The sequence below is a fragment of the Symphalangus syndactylus genome, chromosome 19, assembly GCF_028878055.3.
Source record: "Symphalangus syndactylus isolate Jambi chromosome 19, NHGRI_mSymSyn1-v2.1_pri, whole genome shotgun sequence".
NCBI lineage: Eukaryota > Metazoa > Chordata > Mammalia > Primates > Hylobatidae > Symphalangus > Symphalangus syndactylus.
The window spans coordinates 20,695,698-20,713,021 of NC_072434.2; the positions used below are offsets into that span (position 1 = coordinate 20,695,698).

The window sequence follows — 17,324 nt, forward strand, 5'->3', positions numbered from 1 at the left end:
CGGTCCTTCTATTTTTTCAGGTTTTGCCTCTAAAAGGGATGATGATGATGCTTAAGACTCATGAGGTTATTGTGAGGATTGAATGAGGTGATGCATGTAAAGCATCCAGTACAGGGCCTGGCAAAGTGCTGACATTTATTGAGTGCTTAGCAAGGGCACTAGGGGGATGGAGACAGCGATCCAACCACAGGTGGGTCTTAAGGAGCTGCCCTGGCCACTGCCAACTTGCCAGTCTGCTCTGTTCCTAGGATAAGCAAGCCGAGCTGTTTCTCAACTCCAAACCCCTAATTAAAGAGAGATGACATCCATGACTGATCATATAAACATTGCAGATTCCAAGTTCCCCTCTCCTGCTGCCCCCAACCCCCCTCTCCACCTCTCCCCAAAAGCTATCTAAATAAGAACAGATTTTACCACCCACCTTGTGGGCAGACTCAGCTGAGGCTGGAACTAGCTATTTATCCTTCGGCTGCTGCGGGAATTCAACACATACAAATAAAGCTCCTTTTCCAGCCAAGTGTGTATTTTTCCATCAGCGTGTGGCCCCCCTGCCCAGGTTGTCTTGTTTAGGTTGGGGCAACCCAAGGGAGGGAAGGACAAGGAAAGGGTGTGGGGCTATGATTTCAGAACCTGCTCCCCTGGATGGCTGGCTGCAAGACATCTTACAGTCCTGGACCACACTGGGCTGCCAGCGAAGCCCAGGAGAGGTTGGGGTGATGGACACAGACATGCTACACACAGAAACAACACATTCCACTTTCTCCTTGCTTCTTGGCAAGTCGCCCCTGTCTCCTGCCATGGCCCCCAGAGAGCATCCATCCCTCTCACCATCTCTTAGTTTATATCAGGGATGACAGTTTATCCAGAATGTCACGCTCATTCCACCCACCCTCCCACCCCAATACAGGGTTTTTCCCTTTCATGTGCTTGTTTTCCTTGCTCACCTTTTCCCTGATCCCACATCCCAATAGAGTGTGTCCCCTTCCTTCCACTGTCTTCCTCCTTTAACCAGGATCCTGAAACTCTGTGCTTCAAAAACAGGGCCTGCTCTGACAGTTCCTCCCCTCAAACCTTCCATCAGAGGCAACTTTTCTAGGGGGTGAGTTCTTAGTCTCTACGTTGTCTCTAGGCCTGGGAGTTATTGCCATGCACTAAGCTAAACCCTTCACATGAAAAAAAAATCTTTTTTTTCGAGACAGTCTTGCTCTGTCACCCAAGCTAGAGTGTAGTGGCGTGATCTTGGTTCACTGCAAACTCTGCCTCCTGGGTTCAAGCAATTCTCCTGTCTCAGCCTCCCAAGTAGCTGGGATTACAGGTGCATGTCACCATACCCAGCTAATTTTTGCATTTTTAGTAGAGATGGGGTTTCACCATGTTGGCCAGGCTGGTCTCGAACTCTTGACCTCAGGTGATCTGCTCGCCTCGGTCTCCCAAAGTGTTGGGATTACAGACATGAGCCACCACGCCTGGCCTCATGAAAAATCTTTTTAAATTTTTTCAATAACCTTCAGAGTTTAGATACTATGATTATCCCCATTTTACAATGAAACTGAGATTCAGAAAGGTTAAGTAAAACCTAAGGACAACTGGCTGTTAATGGTAAGTCTGGGATTCAAATCCAGGCATGTATGACTCCAGAATCATATTTGTCAGCTGTATGGATTCTGTTCTAATTTTTCAACTATGCGATCTCGGCTCACTGCAACCTCCGCCTCCCAGGTTCAAGCGATTCTCCTGCCTCAGCCTCCCAAGTAGCTGGGATTACAGCACCTGCCACCACACCTGTAATTTTTGTATTTTTAGTAGAGATGGGGTTTCATCATGTTGGACAGGCTGGTCTTGAACTCCTGAACTCAGGTGATCCGCCCACCTTGGCCTCCCAAAGTGCTGGGATTACAGGCGTGAGCCGCCACTCCTGGCCCTGTTCTAATAATTTTATGTCTGCCTCCACAGAGTAGCTATGGGATAATGGGCAAGTTTCTCCCCTTCCATTTCCTCGTCTATGAAATGCAGGCATGGCTTGAATGCTCTCTGAGATTTCTCCCAAAGCTGACACTTGACAGCTCTGCAATTCTGAAACTTCCTGTGTAATCCAGGGGCTCAGGGCAGAGCCTGTGGATCTCTGGTTTAGTGATGAAGTAAATTAGGTTGGTCTGTTGCCTTCTCATCTTCCCTTTTTATTATCTTTACTTCTTCAGCATTCTCTTGCCGTAGGTTCCCTGCTAACCTGCCAAGGATCTTCCACCAATGCCCACAGTCTTTACCTGTTAACTCATCCTGATAGTACTTCTGTCTTATCACATACTTTTGCTCATTGAAATTCCTATTCAGGCCATGCATGCTGGCTCTTGTCTGTAATCCCAGGACTCTGGGAGGCTGAAACAAAAGGATTGCTTGCATTCAGGAGTTCGAGAGCAGCCTGGGTAACATCGTGAGACCCCGTCTCTACTAAAAATTTAAAAATTAGCTGAGTTTCATGGTGTATGCCTGTAGTCCCAGCTACTCAAGAGGCTGAGGTGGGAGGATTGCTTGAGCCCGGGAGGTCAAGGCTGCAGGGAGCCATGATTGTGCCACTGCACTCCATCTTGGGCAACAAAGCAAGACCTTGTCTTACTTTTTCTTTTTTAAATTTCATTCAGTAACTGCCCTCTTCCACACTATAGTTGAAAAGAGGTCAATGGGTTTACTCTGGGCCATAGGTAGAGAGCAATGCAGAGGGAGAAGCCTATCTGGCTTCTTTTCCATGAGGGTGACAGAAATCTAACAATCTCACTTGAGCAAACAAAAGGTATTGGTTCACAACCTGAGAAGTCCAACTGTGCTTTCAGGCATGGCTAGGTACAGATGCTCAAATAATGCAATCAGGATTCATTTCACTCCAAGTGGCAAGACAGGCACCAGCATCTTTCTTCCTACCAGTCCAGCAACTCCAGTGAAAGAGTGCTTCTTTCCTATCAGCTCCAGCAAAGTTCACAAGTTGGGTCTCATTAGAAGGATTTGAGATGTAAGCCCATCCTTGGACCAATCACTATGGCCAGGGATTAGAATAAGCTGATAGGGTCTGGGTTATATTCCCACCTCTGGAACCTGACCTGGAGTCAACCCCACCTGAAAGGTATGCAGTAGAGAGCAGTGGAGGTTGTTGCCTGAAGGTCAAATTGATGTTAACAGAAGAAAGGAAGTGGCCATTTCCTTTCTTCTAAAGGAACAGATGCCCTGGGCAAAGGGCTATGGGCTATTCCTAACCTGAAGGAATAAGTAACTATGATGGTGGAATTTCAACCTCTGTGGTAGCCAGGGAAGAAGCTGTTATAAAGTAGAGGGTCCCGGAACTTGGTTGCCTTTAAATCTCACCATATAAATATCTGCCCATTCTCGGATCACGAGGTCAGGAGATCGAGACTATCCTGGCGAACATGGTGCAACCCCGTCTCTACTAAAAATACAAAAAAAAATTAGCCAGGTGTGGTGGTGGGCACCTGTAGTCCCAGCTACTCAGGAGGCTGAGGCAGGAGAAAGGCGTGAACCCCAGGGGGTGGAGCTTGCAGTGAGCTGAGATCGCGCCACTGCACTCCAGCCTGGGAGACAGTGAGACTCCATCTCTAATAATAATAATAATAATAAAATAAATAAATAAATATCTGCCCATCCTTCGTTATTTACATCTCCTGGCCAGATGGTCCCTTTAGGTTGAAAAACAGAATCCTAATGGATGTATTTGGATATATTAATTTCTTTTCTTTTTTTTTTTGAGACAGGGTCTGGCTCTTGCCCAGGCTGGAGTGCAGTGGCGTGATCTCGGCTTACTGCAACCTCCCAGGCCTCCCACTTCAGCCTCCTCAGTAGCTGGGACTACAGGTGCACGCCACCATGCCCAGGTAATTTTTGTATTTTTTTTTTTTTTAAGAAATGGGGTTTCACCATGTTGCCCAGGCTGGTCTTGAATTCCCAAGCTCAAGCAGTCTGCCCACCTTGGCCTTCCAAACTGCTGGGATTACAGGCGTGAGCCACCATGCCCGGCCGATTAATTTCTTAATACTTTTTTTCAAAAGAAATTAATTGAGCACCTTTTTTTTTTTGTGCTAGACCTCATGAAAAGGATTGAGGTTACAACAGTGAATGAGACCAGCATGATCTCTGCTCTCATGGAACTTTCCTGCTGTGCCTACTGTCCATTCTGAGAAAAGTAGCCCTGCCCACAGCCCTTGCACAAGGAAAGCCCTGAGCAGTTATATTTTGTCCAACATAACCCCACACAAACATACCCATTCACACACTACAATTTAGTGAACCAGGACAGGTTCCTGGCCTAAGAGCGATCAACCCACCTGTTGGCCATTAACCTATGATTTGGCCTATTGTAGAAAAGGAAGTTTGGCTAGTTCGGTTCTCTCTCAATCTTTCAGGATATTACCCTTGGAAATTTAAAAAGGAAAACAACAAGGAAATTACCCCAGGAACTGAAAGCTGAAAGGATGCATCCAGAGACCTTGAGGAAGGACGGGGATCATAGTGAGGTACACATAAGCAGAAGTTACCCATAAACAGAGGCTATGAGTCAAAGGAAACAATTCATTTATGCAATAAATAATCATACCTTTTCTTTACCCCATTGCTAGGCCAAAAGAATTATTCTGCCTCCCTTATTGCTTCACGTGTATCCTCTGAAAAATTATTCTTTTGACCCAGCAATTCCACTTCTAGGAATTTATCTTACATAGTTACTTACACAGGTGCTAAATTGCATTCATGCAAGGTTACTTGTTAAGGTATTGTTTATAAGAGCAAAAGAGTAAGCAACCCAAATGTCCATCAGAAGGGGAATAAGATGAAATCATGATACATCTACATAATGGGCTATAACCTGCTTCAAAATCATTAGAATGCTTTCTTTACTGTTGTGGAAACGTCTCTGAGCTATATCACAGGTTAAAAAAGCAGAAGCAGAACTGTGGTGTCCTACTTTGGGTAAAAAGGAAAAATAAGCATACATATGCATCTTGCTAGTATATATATTTTCAAAACTCTGGAAGGATATATAAGAAACTAATAACAGTGGTAACCAATGAGGGCTTGGGAAGTGAGCCAATAGGGACGGAGATGGGAGGGAAACTGTTAAGAATGTGTTATTTGAACCACGTGAATGTATTACTTATTCAAAAATTACATTTATGAAAAGCTTTTTAAACAAAAGGAGTGGGTGGGAGCACCTGATTGTGGCTGAGAAGCAGATAGATATAAAAACAGGCCTCCAGAGAGCAGCTGAACCGGCTAATTGTGGGCACCACAGAGAATAATCACAGACTAAATTCAGAATGGCCTCTAGTTTCAGGTACCACAAGGCCCAGTCTTTCTGTTCTTTTTGGCCTTGGATTTATTTGCTGAGATTCTGCCTCTCTTATTGCTTCACATGGATCCTCTCAAGAAACACGTACTTACTTGAGTTAACTCCTGAGTTTCTGTCTCTTAATCCAGTCTAAGAAGAACAGCTGAAGAAATGGTCTTCCCTGTAGTTGAGACAGAAAGATGGAGGGTTTGAAATACTCTGTTTTCAAGAGTGGAGGGCAGGTACTCATGAAGGCACCAGTCTTCCACTCAGAAGGGAGACAGGCACTAGATCAGTAAAGCCCTAATACCATTCTGGGGCTAGCACTTTGGCCCCATGATTGCAAGTTTTGTTGAACTCAATCTTCCCTCCCCTGAGAAAGGGCCACCTGGTTGTCTTGAGGGCATCATCCCACTATGAAGCAAGGCTGGGCCAGGGGCAGGGGGGTAAGGATTCCCAAGGCAGAGAGTGCGTGAGAGAGTGCACTCAAGGCCAGGAAAGCAAGCCGATTCTTTGGGGTTCACATTATCGGGAAACCCCAGCATTAGGGTTGGGTCTCAGAAGGTGTTCAGAGTCTGAATAATGAAGGCCCAACCTGCTCACTTCTTTCTTTATTTTTATTTTAATTTTTTTAATTTTTTTTTTTTTTTTGAGATGGAGTCTCCCTCTGTCGCCCAGGCTGGAGTGCAGTGGCGCGATCTCAGCTCACTGCAAGCTCCGCCTCCCAGGCTCACGCCATTCTCCTGCCTCAGCCTCCCGAGTAGCCAGGACTACAGGCGCCTACCATGATCCTGGCTAATTTTTTTTTGTATTTTTAGTAGAGACGGGGTTTCACCATGTTAGCCAGGATGGTCTTGATCTCCTGACCTCGTGATCCGCCCGCCTGGGCCTCCCAAAGTGCTGGGATTACAGGTGTGAGCCACCGCGCCCAGCCCACTGCTTTCTTTAGATTTTTCTATGTCTAATCCAGTGGCAAGCACACAAAGGGCACTTTGATGTAGGTGAATGGAATGGATTCTGATGCCTCCAAACTCCAACCCTGAGCCTCCTTGGCTGTGCCCTAGGTGCCCCAGAACTCAGAAGACAGGTTAAGGAAGAGCCTTGCCACTGATCACTCCTCTCTCAAATACCTCTGGCCACTTCCATGGCTCCACCAGAGACAGCAGAAAGGAGTTGAGGGACACACATCGTACTTCATTTGTGCTTTATTATACAGAAGAATCCAAATATTTACATCTTGACAATCCTTATACTTCAAGCAACTGGAGAGGGCATGGAACTGAAACCCAGAAGTGATGTGGGGGTGGGGGAGTGGGGAGGGGGTGGTTGGTGGGAGAGCTTGCTATAAAGCAGAGCAGAGGTAGTTAGATGGTACCAGACGGGATCAAGGGTTCTAGCTACTGTAGTTCTGATGCTGGTTTACGAAATAAGAAGAAATAAAAAAATTAAAAAATTAAAAATAAATAAAAATGTTTTAAAAAGGTAAAAAAAAATTAAAGAAAACATAGAAGAACAAACAAAAAAGCGTTCTAGCAACTTCCCATCATTGTCACTCGGCCTATTTATTGTCAGCTCTTCCTTTTTCCTTTCCCCTACTCTTTAGACCTTTTATTCTTCCTGGAAAGGGAAACTAGAAAGATACTGGAGGCTAGAGGAGGAGAGAGGGAAGCATGGAGAAGGCCCCGCTAGGGGCTCTGTTCATCCATAGCCTTCAAATCTCAGCTCAGCGTTTTTTGGATTTTACCATTGGTATGTTCAAAGTTGCTTATAAAAACCATTTCTGCCATAAGAGGTTCTCTTCCACAAATCGGTCTGAGATGAGATTGTGGTTGGCACCAGTTGCCAATGCACAGCACACAGCGCACAGGGCAACACACACCCAGTCAGCAGTTCTCAGCATACCACCACTATAGCCCTCTTGGACAGACTCTTCCCCATGGATACCATTTTGGAAGATTTTGTCAACCCAACAAAATGCATTTACATGCATTGAATAATTTGTTTTTTGATTTTGTGATCAAAGACATACATAATCTTCTGTGGATCATAATGAAGATAACCAAAGGAATAACATACTGACTTGCTAGAGATTCAGTCGAAATCAAAAAACAAAGAAACTGTACTGCTCAGCTTTATTTCGGGTAAGTGTACATCGACCAGACTTTCTGAATAATGAAAATAGTTCATGGCAAACACCTCCACTCCCTTCCTCCACACCTCTCCTCTAATGAGAAGGTTCAGCAGATGCTCCTCTGGCCAGCAGATGTCTGGATCTTTAGAAGCAGATGATAAGGTGACAGTGGTGCTACCCTTGAGCTTGCAGCCAAAAATCACTGGTCCCCCTTTCATAGAAGAGGCCACTTGTAGGGAGCAGTTCCTGTGACTCCTAAGCCTCTAACACATGGCCACTGTGCTCCACCTCAACACAGCCTCCCTAACTCCAAGGGGAACAATGATCACATGGTGGGGGCAAGAAGTGAGAAGGGATCTGGGGTGACTTTTACAAGTCAAGGCTCCCAAAAATTGTACAAGTTTTGTCATTCCTGAGGCAAAGAACTCCTTTCCCTGATAAGAGTCACCAATTCTCAGTATCCAAAGTAGAGCAAACTCCTTTCTTTAAGGGCTCTTGATCAGCCCTGGGGAAATTGGGAGAGCAGGGTTCTCAAATAAACAACTGATAAATACACCTGCCATCATTAGCGAGTACCTACACTGAGGCTGGCCTCATGGTAGGACCCTAAGATTCTTCTGGGATTACAAGGTCAGCACATTCTGCTTCAGAGGCTATAAGAGACCAGGCAACTAGTCACATAAGATTTAGAAATGTAGCAAGTTTCACCCATGGAGCTACCCTACCTACCTCAGCCTAGGCAGCCTTTTTGTCCTGTGTCAGAATTTCCACTAGGCACTGGGGACAGCAGGGAGATAGCAGAGAAGCTAAGCTGCAGAAACTTGAACTACAAAATTAGAAGAAGGGCTTTCTTCAGGTTTGTTGTTTTAATAGTGGAGATCCTGGGGATAGGGCCTGGCTGAGGACCACGCCAGAATTCAGGAAGAAGATTGTTTTCCATCTGGTCTCAGAATTCTAGACTCCTGTCCTCTAGATGTGACTGATGTTGGGGTACCCTAGAGCAAGTCTTGCCCTTTGCTGAGTCTTGGATTCTCTTTTTATGTCTCCAAGAATTACCTTTAATGTCTGGAAGGATGCTGCAGCTCTTACCGCCTCACTCTCAGATTGAATGTGTGTGTGTTTGGGGCTGGGTGAGGGGGGCATTCTGGAAATGCTCAGAGACACTTGGAAAACCACAGGTAGAAAGGTCATGAGGGGAGAGGCAGAAGGGTCAGCGGCCTATCTGAGGCACCCAGGGTCCCAGATAACTACAATTTCCTAAAATTCAATACCTACAATTCAAATCTCTCCTGTTTTCTGTCTAAGGCCTCCTTGTCCCAAAGAGTAGGCAGGACCTGGCTTGTGACAGGAGGTGGCAGGGGCATCTGATGGAGAAGCGGAAGAAGGCAACAAAGAGCCAGAGGGAACCCAGACAGCCCTGCCAGGATCCAGGAACCTTACTATCCCTCTTGCAGCAGACAAACTTTCACTGGTACTTGGGCTTGCTGGGGTTCATGGCAGGGTGGTGAGAGAATACACAGGGATCCCTTTCTCCCTGCCCCAACTCAGGGGTCTGAGTCTGGAACCTCAATGGCAGGCTTCTCCTCATCCTTCCCAGCATAGGATAAGAGAGGTGGGAGGTAAGTGCTGAGAGTCTCTACTGGTGGATGGAATCATCAGTTACCTCTGGCAGTTCATTCTAGGATCAGGGCTTGATCAGGGCTTTCAGGAAGTGGTGGCATTTTGTGATGTCACTCGGTAGCACTAGGTGGTACAGAGATGAGCTCCCTGGGAGAGAACAGTGCTAAGTTCTGTCATGTTAATAGATATTCCAGGAAAACCAAATAAGCAGACAAAAACCTGTTACCAAATAATTCAGGGAACTGGGTTAAACAAAGTTCAATAGATTTTGCTACTGTAGGACTTCTCTCTATTACACTAACATGCACTGTGAATCTCTAAGAAAAAGACATCATGTATAATCTCTTCCAAAGCTTATTTTAATAGGAAGTCTTTATGCATGGCATATGTCAAGATTAATGGTACACGGAACACATTTTGTATCCTATCCATGAGTCACATGGGAAATCACCTTCCAGGCCTTTCTCTGTGAGGTCTCCCTGTCCACTGTGCCCTGATGAACCCTCCACCCCTTCACTGTCTTTACTTCCCTCATTTCCTTTAAGCAGACAAACATCCAGGTCTCTGGTCCACAGCTTCAGACATGACAAGGAAGAGGCCCAGCATGAAGGTGAAGCTGAGGAAGGCCAAGTAAAAGCCAGGCCAAGAGGCACTTGTTGGTGATGGTCACAGAAGAGAGGTGATCAGTGGAGCCAGGGACTGGGACATCCTGCTATGGATCGCACTGCTGAGTTTTGGTTGTATTTGTTTTAGAAGCAGCCATCATTCACCGAGGGGGAGAGAGGAAAGGGAAGAGAGGGGAAGAGAAGAATGGGGAGGGATATTTACACGTGTGAAGCAAAGGCCAAGCCAGAGGGCCAAAAGCCACCACCTCCTGACGAGCCTCCACCTGCTGGCTTAGATCCCTCTTCCCTCAGCAGCAGTTCTCCATCCATGGAGGGTTGGGGGTTCCCAAAGTGGTTCCCCTCTGGCTCTACACAATGGCTGCCCTCCAGCCTGGGGGCCCCTGGCTGCTGACAGGAGATGAGGGTCACTGAGGGGAAGCCATACGTCTCCAGCCCAGGGGGCCGCCCAGCTTCAGAAGCTTCCAGAATGAGATCCACATCAGAGAAGGCCACCAGGGCCTGGGTAGAATCGCAGGAGCTTTTCTCTAGCTCTCCGGCCGCAGCATAGGCTAGGGGCCCTGAGGCCCCTGCGCGGGGCCGAAGCCGCCGAAGGTCATCCCGGAAGTGGGGGTTGAAGAGCAGGTAGAGCAGCGGGTTGAGGCAGGCAGGCAGGGGCAGCACCACCAGCAGGACAGACTTGACGGCCTCGGGTGTGACAGGGAAGAGGCCCAGCATGGAGGCGAAGCTGAGGAAGGCCACGGGACAGTAGAGGAGCCCGTCTGCAAAGATGAGCCAGGCCACGTGCCTCACCATGGCGCAGTCCCACACGGCCTCAAAGTCGCCCCGCGGCAGGTCACAGTAGAGTTTGATGTAGGCACCGGCCACGACCAGGAAACAGAAGGAGTTCATCATCACCAGGGCCACGGCGAAGCCCAGGGCTGCTGGCTGGCCCTCAGGTGGCGCATAGGGCAGGCAGAGTGGGGAGGCCCCGTATTCTCCCACTGAGGCCAGGGGCAGCGCGGCGGCCAGCCCTGCCAGCACCAGGCAGCCCAGGACCCCTGCTCGAACGCTGCCCAGGGAGGGGGACTTCCCATAGGCCCGGACGCAGGAGACGGAGATGCTGCACTGCACTGCGGCCAGAGTGAGCAGCAGCACTGACGCCTCAGACCCAAGTACTGCCAGGAAGCCAGTGGCCCGGCAGCCCAGCCCCATCTCCCAGCGGGCTCCGTACTCAGAAAACTGGCCAAAGGTCAGGGCATCGACTGAGGCTAGAAGGCCACAGGAAATGCCAGTCAAGGTGTTGGCGCCTGCAATCGCACCTACCACAAACTTGACCGGGGGCAGGGGGACAGGCCCGCCAGCGAACACGGTCAGCAGCACCAGTCCATTGCAGAGCACGGAGAGCAACACGATGGCCCACACGGCCAGGCGGATGCCCCAGCTTTCAAAGAGGTACTCACAGGGCTTGAAGGGGCCTGTAGGAGAGAAGATCAGACATTAACCCTGGGCCAGAGGATGTTGGGACCAGGTCTTGAGGACCAAGGTTAGCCTCTGTATTCAGAGAATTTCCAATCAAAAGGAGATGAACATGGCACCTGCCCTCGGAAAACTCCCAGTCTAAGGGAGGCTGACCCAGTTTCTGGCCCCAGAGAACTCCCAGTTGGAAGGTTCTCACCTTAGAGAACTCCCAGCTATGGGACATACACGAGTCTTCTTCCAAAGAGCTGCAAGTGGGGTGAACCCTAACCCTCCTCTCAATACACCAGAACATAGAACGCATATGGGCCGGGCATGGTGGCTCACGACTGTAATTCCAGCACTTCTGGAGGCAGAGGCGGATGGATTGTCTGAGGTCAGGAGTTTGAGACCAGCCTGGCCAACAAAGCAAAACCCCATCTCTACTACAAATACAAAAAATTAGCTGGGTGTGGTGGCGCACACATGTAGTCCCAACTACTTGGGAGGCTGAGGCAGGAGAATCACTTGAATCCGGGGGACAGAGACTGCAGTGAGCTGAGATTGCTCTACTGCACTCCAGCCTAGGCTACAGAGCCAGACTCTCTCTCTAAAAAAACAAAAACAAAAAAACACACATATAAACACACATGGGACAAATTAATACAGTACAAACCCAGACATTGAGGAAATGTTAAGTGAAGGACAGCACTGGAAAGAAAGGAAGGACAGGCTGCCATCAAGGAGTGGAGAGGGTATCAGAATTGGGAGATATGGTGGGTAGGGACAGAGGCGTTGAGGGACTGCCCAGACAGTAACCAGTCTATGCCTGAGGCTCTGTTTCTCTCAGTCAGTCCCCAGTGATCCACTAAGTCCTCCACTGTGGGAGAGTCCCGACCAAATATTATACCAGGCTGGCTCTCCCTTGCTCTCTGAGGGGTACAGACCACATTGAATATTTGTCAGTCAGTCAGTATTTTGGAGGTAAAGTGTCTCAAGTACAGTAAATCAAAATACAGATGACTTCTGGGGTTTTCCAACCTGGGTCCACACGAGATACGTGAGATCCTGGTGTTTTCCATCCCTCTCTCCAAAGTCTGTTCCTAAACCACCTTGTAACTTTGGAAATATTATTTCTTCATTTTCTTTGGCTTTCCACTCTTGTTCTTCAGTGTGTTTCTAGGTAGCTTGGGAATTCGAGAGGCTTTGTGGGAGCTATTTTTAAACCTTTTTTTTCTTATTACCAAATATTAGGTGATAATTGTAGAAAATTTGAAAATACAACATGAAAAAATTAAAATGACATGAGACTTCACCTCTCAGAGATAACTCATTATTTTGGTATGCTTCCGTCCAGTCTTTAAAAAATACATACATACATATAGGTTTTTAAGCTAAATTAAGATTTTACTGTTGCTATCATTTGGATATGGTTCGTCTGCACCAAAACTCATGCTGAAATGGAATCCCCTAATGTGGCAATGTTGGAAGTGGGGCCTAGTGGGAGGTGTCTGGGCCATGGGGACAGATCCCTCAGGAACAGATTAATGTCCTTCTGTGGGGGTGAGCGAGTTCTCAATCAATCCAGGGAATGGATTAGTTCCCTAAGAGTGGGTTGTTAAAGGGAGTCTGGCTTCTCTTTCACCCTGTGATCTATTTGCACATATGCACTCCCCTTCTGCTTTCCATCACAAGTTGAAGCAGCTGAGGCCCTCATCACATGCAGCTGCCCGATCTTGAACCTCCCAGCCACCAGAATTGTGAGTCAAACAAATCTCTTTCCTTTATATATTACCTAGCCTTAGGTATTCTGTTATAGCAACACGAAGCGGACTAAGATAACTGTATATGCGTTTCCAGTTCTCTTTAAGTTACATTTTTATCAAGCAGACTTTCCCAAATTTTTTCCCAGAAAAATATTTTTATATTACTCAAAACATATTTTATGTACCATAAAATGTACCATAATTATTTGACCATTTGGTATGAGTTATTTTAGAAGCAAGCTCAAGTTGGACTTTGTCTTTTGGAACTTCCTCTTTTACCTCATCCCTGCTGATTACTGGTTTTCAGAGGTGAAACGTCCATGGCATTGTGAATGCAGTATGTGTGTTTTTCCACGTCAGAAGCAGCACCTGCTTCCTACAGGTTGGGTTAGTGCTCTGGCCCCGAGCTGGCACTAGAGGGCGTGCTGTTGTCACCAAGCACTGAGAACTCGGGCTGGGCAAGGTCAGGCAATCACTCTAGGCTTTAGAGAGGGTAAAGGGAGAAGGCAAGGGTCCTGGGCCACAGAAAGCTGGAAAACTGGAAAATGGAGGTGGAATGAAACAGAAGAAGCAAACTGTTCATCACTGAAGAATGAATGCTCATTTAATGAAGAATTATTCATTCTGAAGAATCCCATCCTTGCCTAAGTAGCATGCTGCTTCCCACCTTCTGTGGCCTGTTAGCATTTTATATGCAAGGGAAGGGACTTCCTCACTCCAAACATCTCAAGTTTAATTGCACCAAAGAGAAAGAGAATTTTCTTTTTTGCTTTCTTTATAGCAGGATGGATTTAGGTTAGACGCTAAAGGAGGCTTCCCCAACTATAAGGGTTAGATGGTGCTGTAAGGAGTTGCCCAGGGATACTATGGAGTTTTTCCACTGTGCAGAGTTTTAACAGAGACTGTAATCTTCCTGGGATGGAACAGGGAAGGATGGAGAAGGTGACCTTTTGTAGTCCCACCTGGCTCTAGGATTCTGTGGTATGGGTCTTAGACTGAGGGATTACTCAAAAGCAGTCCTACGTGCCACCCTGAGCAATGGGGTCAAGGCATTCTTTCCTGCTTCTCTCCTGTGTGACAGTAGTTTTATCCTGGATGCATAAATGCTAATTGGCTGATTGCTTGACTTCACCTCCATTCATGCTACTCCCCTCAAGCAGCCACCCAAGGGAAAGAACTCCAGTTCCTTCCCCAGGAATTATGAAAGGAGGGCCCTCCCGCAGCAGGCTGGGAGTCAGGCAAAGAATGTGGCTGCAGACATGCCCGGCTAAACTAATACCTCAACTAGGTGGTTGGGTGCCCTTTCTCCATTCTCCCTCGTCCCCTTTCCCCAGACACCACCTCACCTGGAGTAGGGCTACACTGGACACTGGGGTGTGGCTTTGAGTCCTCCATCTCCAGCTGGAGCTCATCCAGGTCCAGGTCATCTGAAAGGAGACACAAGAAAGTGATGCAGGGTCCTGGGTCTTGGTGTCAGTCAAGCCCTACCTTTCTCCAAATGCCCCCTCCTTTCAGTTATCCCTTACTAACTCTGCTCAGCACTGGCCACTCTAGCAACCCGGCACATCCATTTCTACCCTTGGGGGTAAAGATTTGGTCAGCTTCCTATTGTCCACATGTGGATTATCTGCACTGAAGAGTGCACAGCAAACATTTCACCCAGACCTTCTCTTTCTGTTAGTCAGGGCTCTGTGTCCTCTCCAGTCGGCCTTACCCACAAGTGCTGCTTCGAGTTGGAGTGGAAGCTGTTTTAATAATGTATGCTAGTGATCACACATTTCTCTACTCTGGCTGGGCTGTCACTGTAATTTTGTGTCACTGTAATAACGTGTAGTTGTGAAAACTACACATTAAGAAAAACAGCAGTGAGCTGAAGTGTGTTCAGACGTGAACGAGTCAACTAGGGGGTGAGAGAGCAGAAGCCATTTGTGAGAGAAACAGTCAAAGCAACTGGGTGGTGTTTAACTTGGAGGAGGTAAGAGTAAGTGGGGATATCATGGACGTCTTCAAAGGGCTGAAGGACTATTAGGGGTAAAGGAATTCGACTTCTACATGCTGTTTTGCCCCAGAGGGTAGAACCAGGATCAATGGATGGACTGTAGAAGGAGGGAAATTATGATTCGAATGGAGACACTCTACTTCTTCCTAACAAGAGTAAGTTCCCACAATTAGAGCTGTCCAACAAAGGAACATCCCACCTTCAACAGGTGCAGAATAGGTCCACATCTGCTGAGTGCAATTCTGGCACTGGCCAAATGCAGAAGAATTTCAGGGATGAATAAGAGATGGCCCTGCTCTGAAAGAGCTTGTGGAGACTAATAAGGAAACAAATTGTCATGCTACAATGAGTGGCATCAACTAACAGATTTATTTACTAGCTAGAAGGGAATAATTTGAATGTTTCTAGCATAAAGACAAATATTTAAGGTGAAGGATATCCCGATTCCTCTGATTTGATCTTTATATAGATTATATGAATGTATTAAATAATCACACATGACCCCCCAATATGTACATCTATTATGTATCAATTAGAAAAAAATTTTCAGCTAATAGATTTACTGAACAATAAGGGTTAACATTTCTTGAGTTCTTATTCGGCACCAGGTACTGTGCCCAGCCAATCCTCATCTTCATGGTCCCATTAACCTTCACAACAGCCATGTGAGGCAGGTGACAGATAAGGAGACTGAGGCTCATTGAAGTTAAGTGGCTTGCCTGCAGCCTCACAGCAATAGACTAGAATTCAGATGCAGGTTTGTCTGACTACAGAGCCCAGATGTTTAACCATTATGCTTTCCCAGGCAAGGGACTGATTACTTTGGGGGGTCGGGGGTGGGGAAGGTTCAGGAGATTTACAGATGCATGAGCTGAACATAATTTGTCACTGATGATACTAAACAGAAAGTCCCCAGTGTGAGAGAAAGCACTTCTACACTGAGTCCGAGGCTGGACTAGATCATCTTTAATGTTCTTTTCAATTCTAAGTCCAGGCTTTATACTTTTTTTTTTTTTTTTTGAGATGGAGTCTTGCTCTATTGCCCAGGCTGGAGTGCAATGGTGTGATCTCAGCTCACTGCAAGCTCTGCCTCCTGGGTTCACACCATTCTCCTGCCTCAGCCTCCTGAGTAGCTGGGACTACAGGCGCCCACCACCACGCCAGGCTAATTTTTTATATTTTTAGTAGAGATGGGGTTTCATGGTATTAGCCAGGATAGTCTCGATCTCCTGACCTCGTGATCCACCCGCCTCGGCCTCCCAAAGTGCTGGGATTACAGGCGTGAGCCACCATGCCCGGCCCTACACTTTTTTTTTTTTCTTATTCGCTATTGCAGTGTTTCTCAAACTAGGACCTGTGAACTCTAGGGGGTTGCAGACATGCTGGAGGTCCACAAATTCTATAAGAATTTTGAAATGAGAATCTAGAACATTTTATAATCTATAAAGACAAAACATTTTTTGCAGTGATAATCCATTACTGAAAGGCTTTTTAAAGAATAAGACAAGTTTCTCAAGTCAGACTGGGAAATGTGTCTGAGGACCCAAGTTGGGGAAAGAATGGCTTGTCTTCACAAGGTAACTGTACAATCTTCAGGTTTAAGAGACAGCATCCTGTGGGCTCTTCCTCCATCATACAGGGCAATGGATAGGTGACTCTGTTTGTTGCACTTGTTCCATCTTTGGTTCACAAAGTCTGTTTCCTGTGTGGATCCTTCCTCCCCACTTAAAGGGTAAACACCATCAGTTGGGAGTGTTCCCAGGAGGCAGGAAGACTGTGAAGCTGTCCCTGCCCCAGACACCATCAGGGCGGGTAGGAGGCTGAGTCGTGCCCACAGAGTCCTGGCATTTCCTCCTCTTTACCTTTCACTCCCTGCCCACCCCTGCTCTCCAGAATGGAGCTCAGCAATTCTTTGAAATCAAAATGCATGAATGAAACACAAGGGGTGAAACCCGTGGACTCTGTCTGAGGCTGGGAAAGTCACAGCCAAGGTGTTAAGTAACCACTCTTCAAACGAGGAGGAAATCGAATCTGGCTGGAGCAGCAGCTCCTGGCTTTCCTTCTCGAGGCTCATTAGCTCCCACAGGAAGTGGGGGGCCCTGCCCTAGCTCCCGTTACAGGCGGCAGGCAGCCCACGATCTTGACGCCCTGTGGTTCTCCAAGACCTAAGCCCGGTGGAAAGTTTCACCTTGAGGAAGGAAAGTTTCCATTCCTCCTTCCAGCCCCCTGAGGGAGTGTACAGCAGACATCCGGGAATGTCCCCCGGGGACAGCCGTCTGCTGGCCCAGAGCCAGCCAGGCTGCTGGGCTGCTCCTCATAGGGTCCTCATACCCTCCCTAGGGAGATATGTTAATACATTGGGAAGAAGGCTCTCAGAGACCCCCAGGTTGCCTGCCCACCATTTGCCCTCCATACACTGTGC

At 47.3% G+C, this 17,324-nt stretch overlaps 1 protein-coding gene across 7 annotated transcripts in view; it reads right to left on the bottom strand.

Annotated features, from left to right (window-relative positions):
* Positions 1-6,515: 6,515 nt before the first annotated feature.
* Positions 6,516-17,324, bottom strand: part of LGR6 (leucine rich repeat containing G protein-coupled receptor 6) — a 126,774-nt gene continuing 115,965 nt past the window's right edge. For all 7 annotated transcript variants that reach the window (XM_055234538.1, XM_055234540.1, XM_055234541.1 and 4 more), the window contains 2 exons: positions 14,250-14,330; positions 6,516-11,157 (listed from right to left, as the gene is read on the bottom strand). In XM_055234538.1, coding sequence (XP_055090513.1) covers positions 9,902-11,157; positions 14,250-14,330 — 1,337 coding nt within the window. In that variant the 3' untranslated portion in view covers positions 6,516-9,901. The remainder of the gene's footprint in view (positions 11,158-14,249; positions 14,331-17,324) is intronic.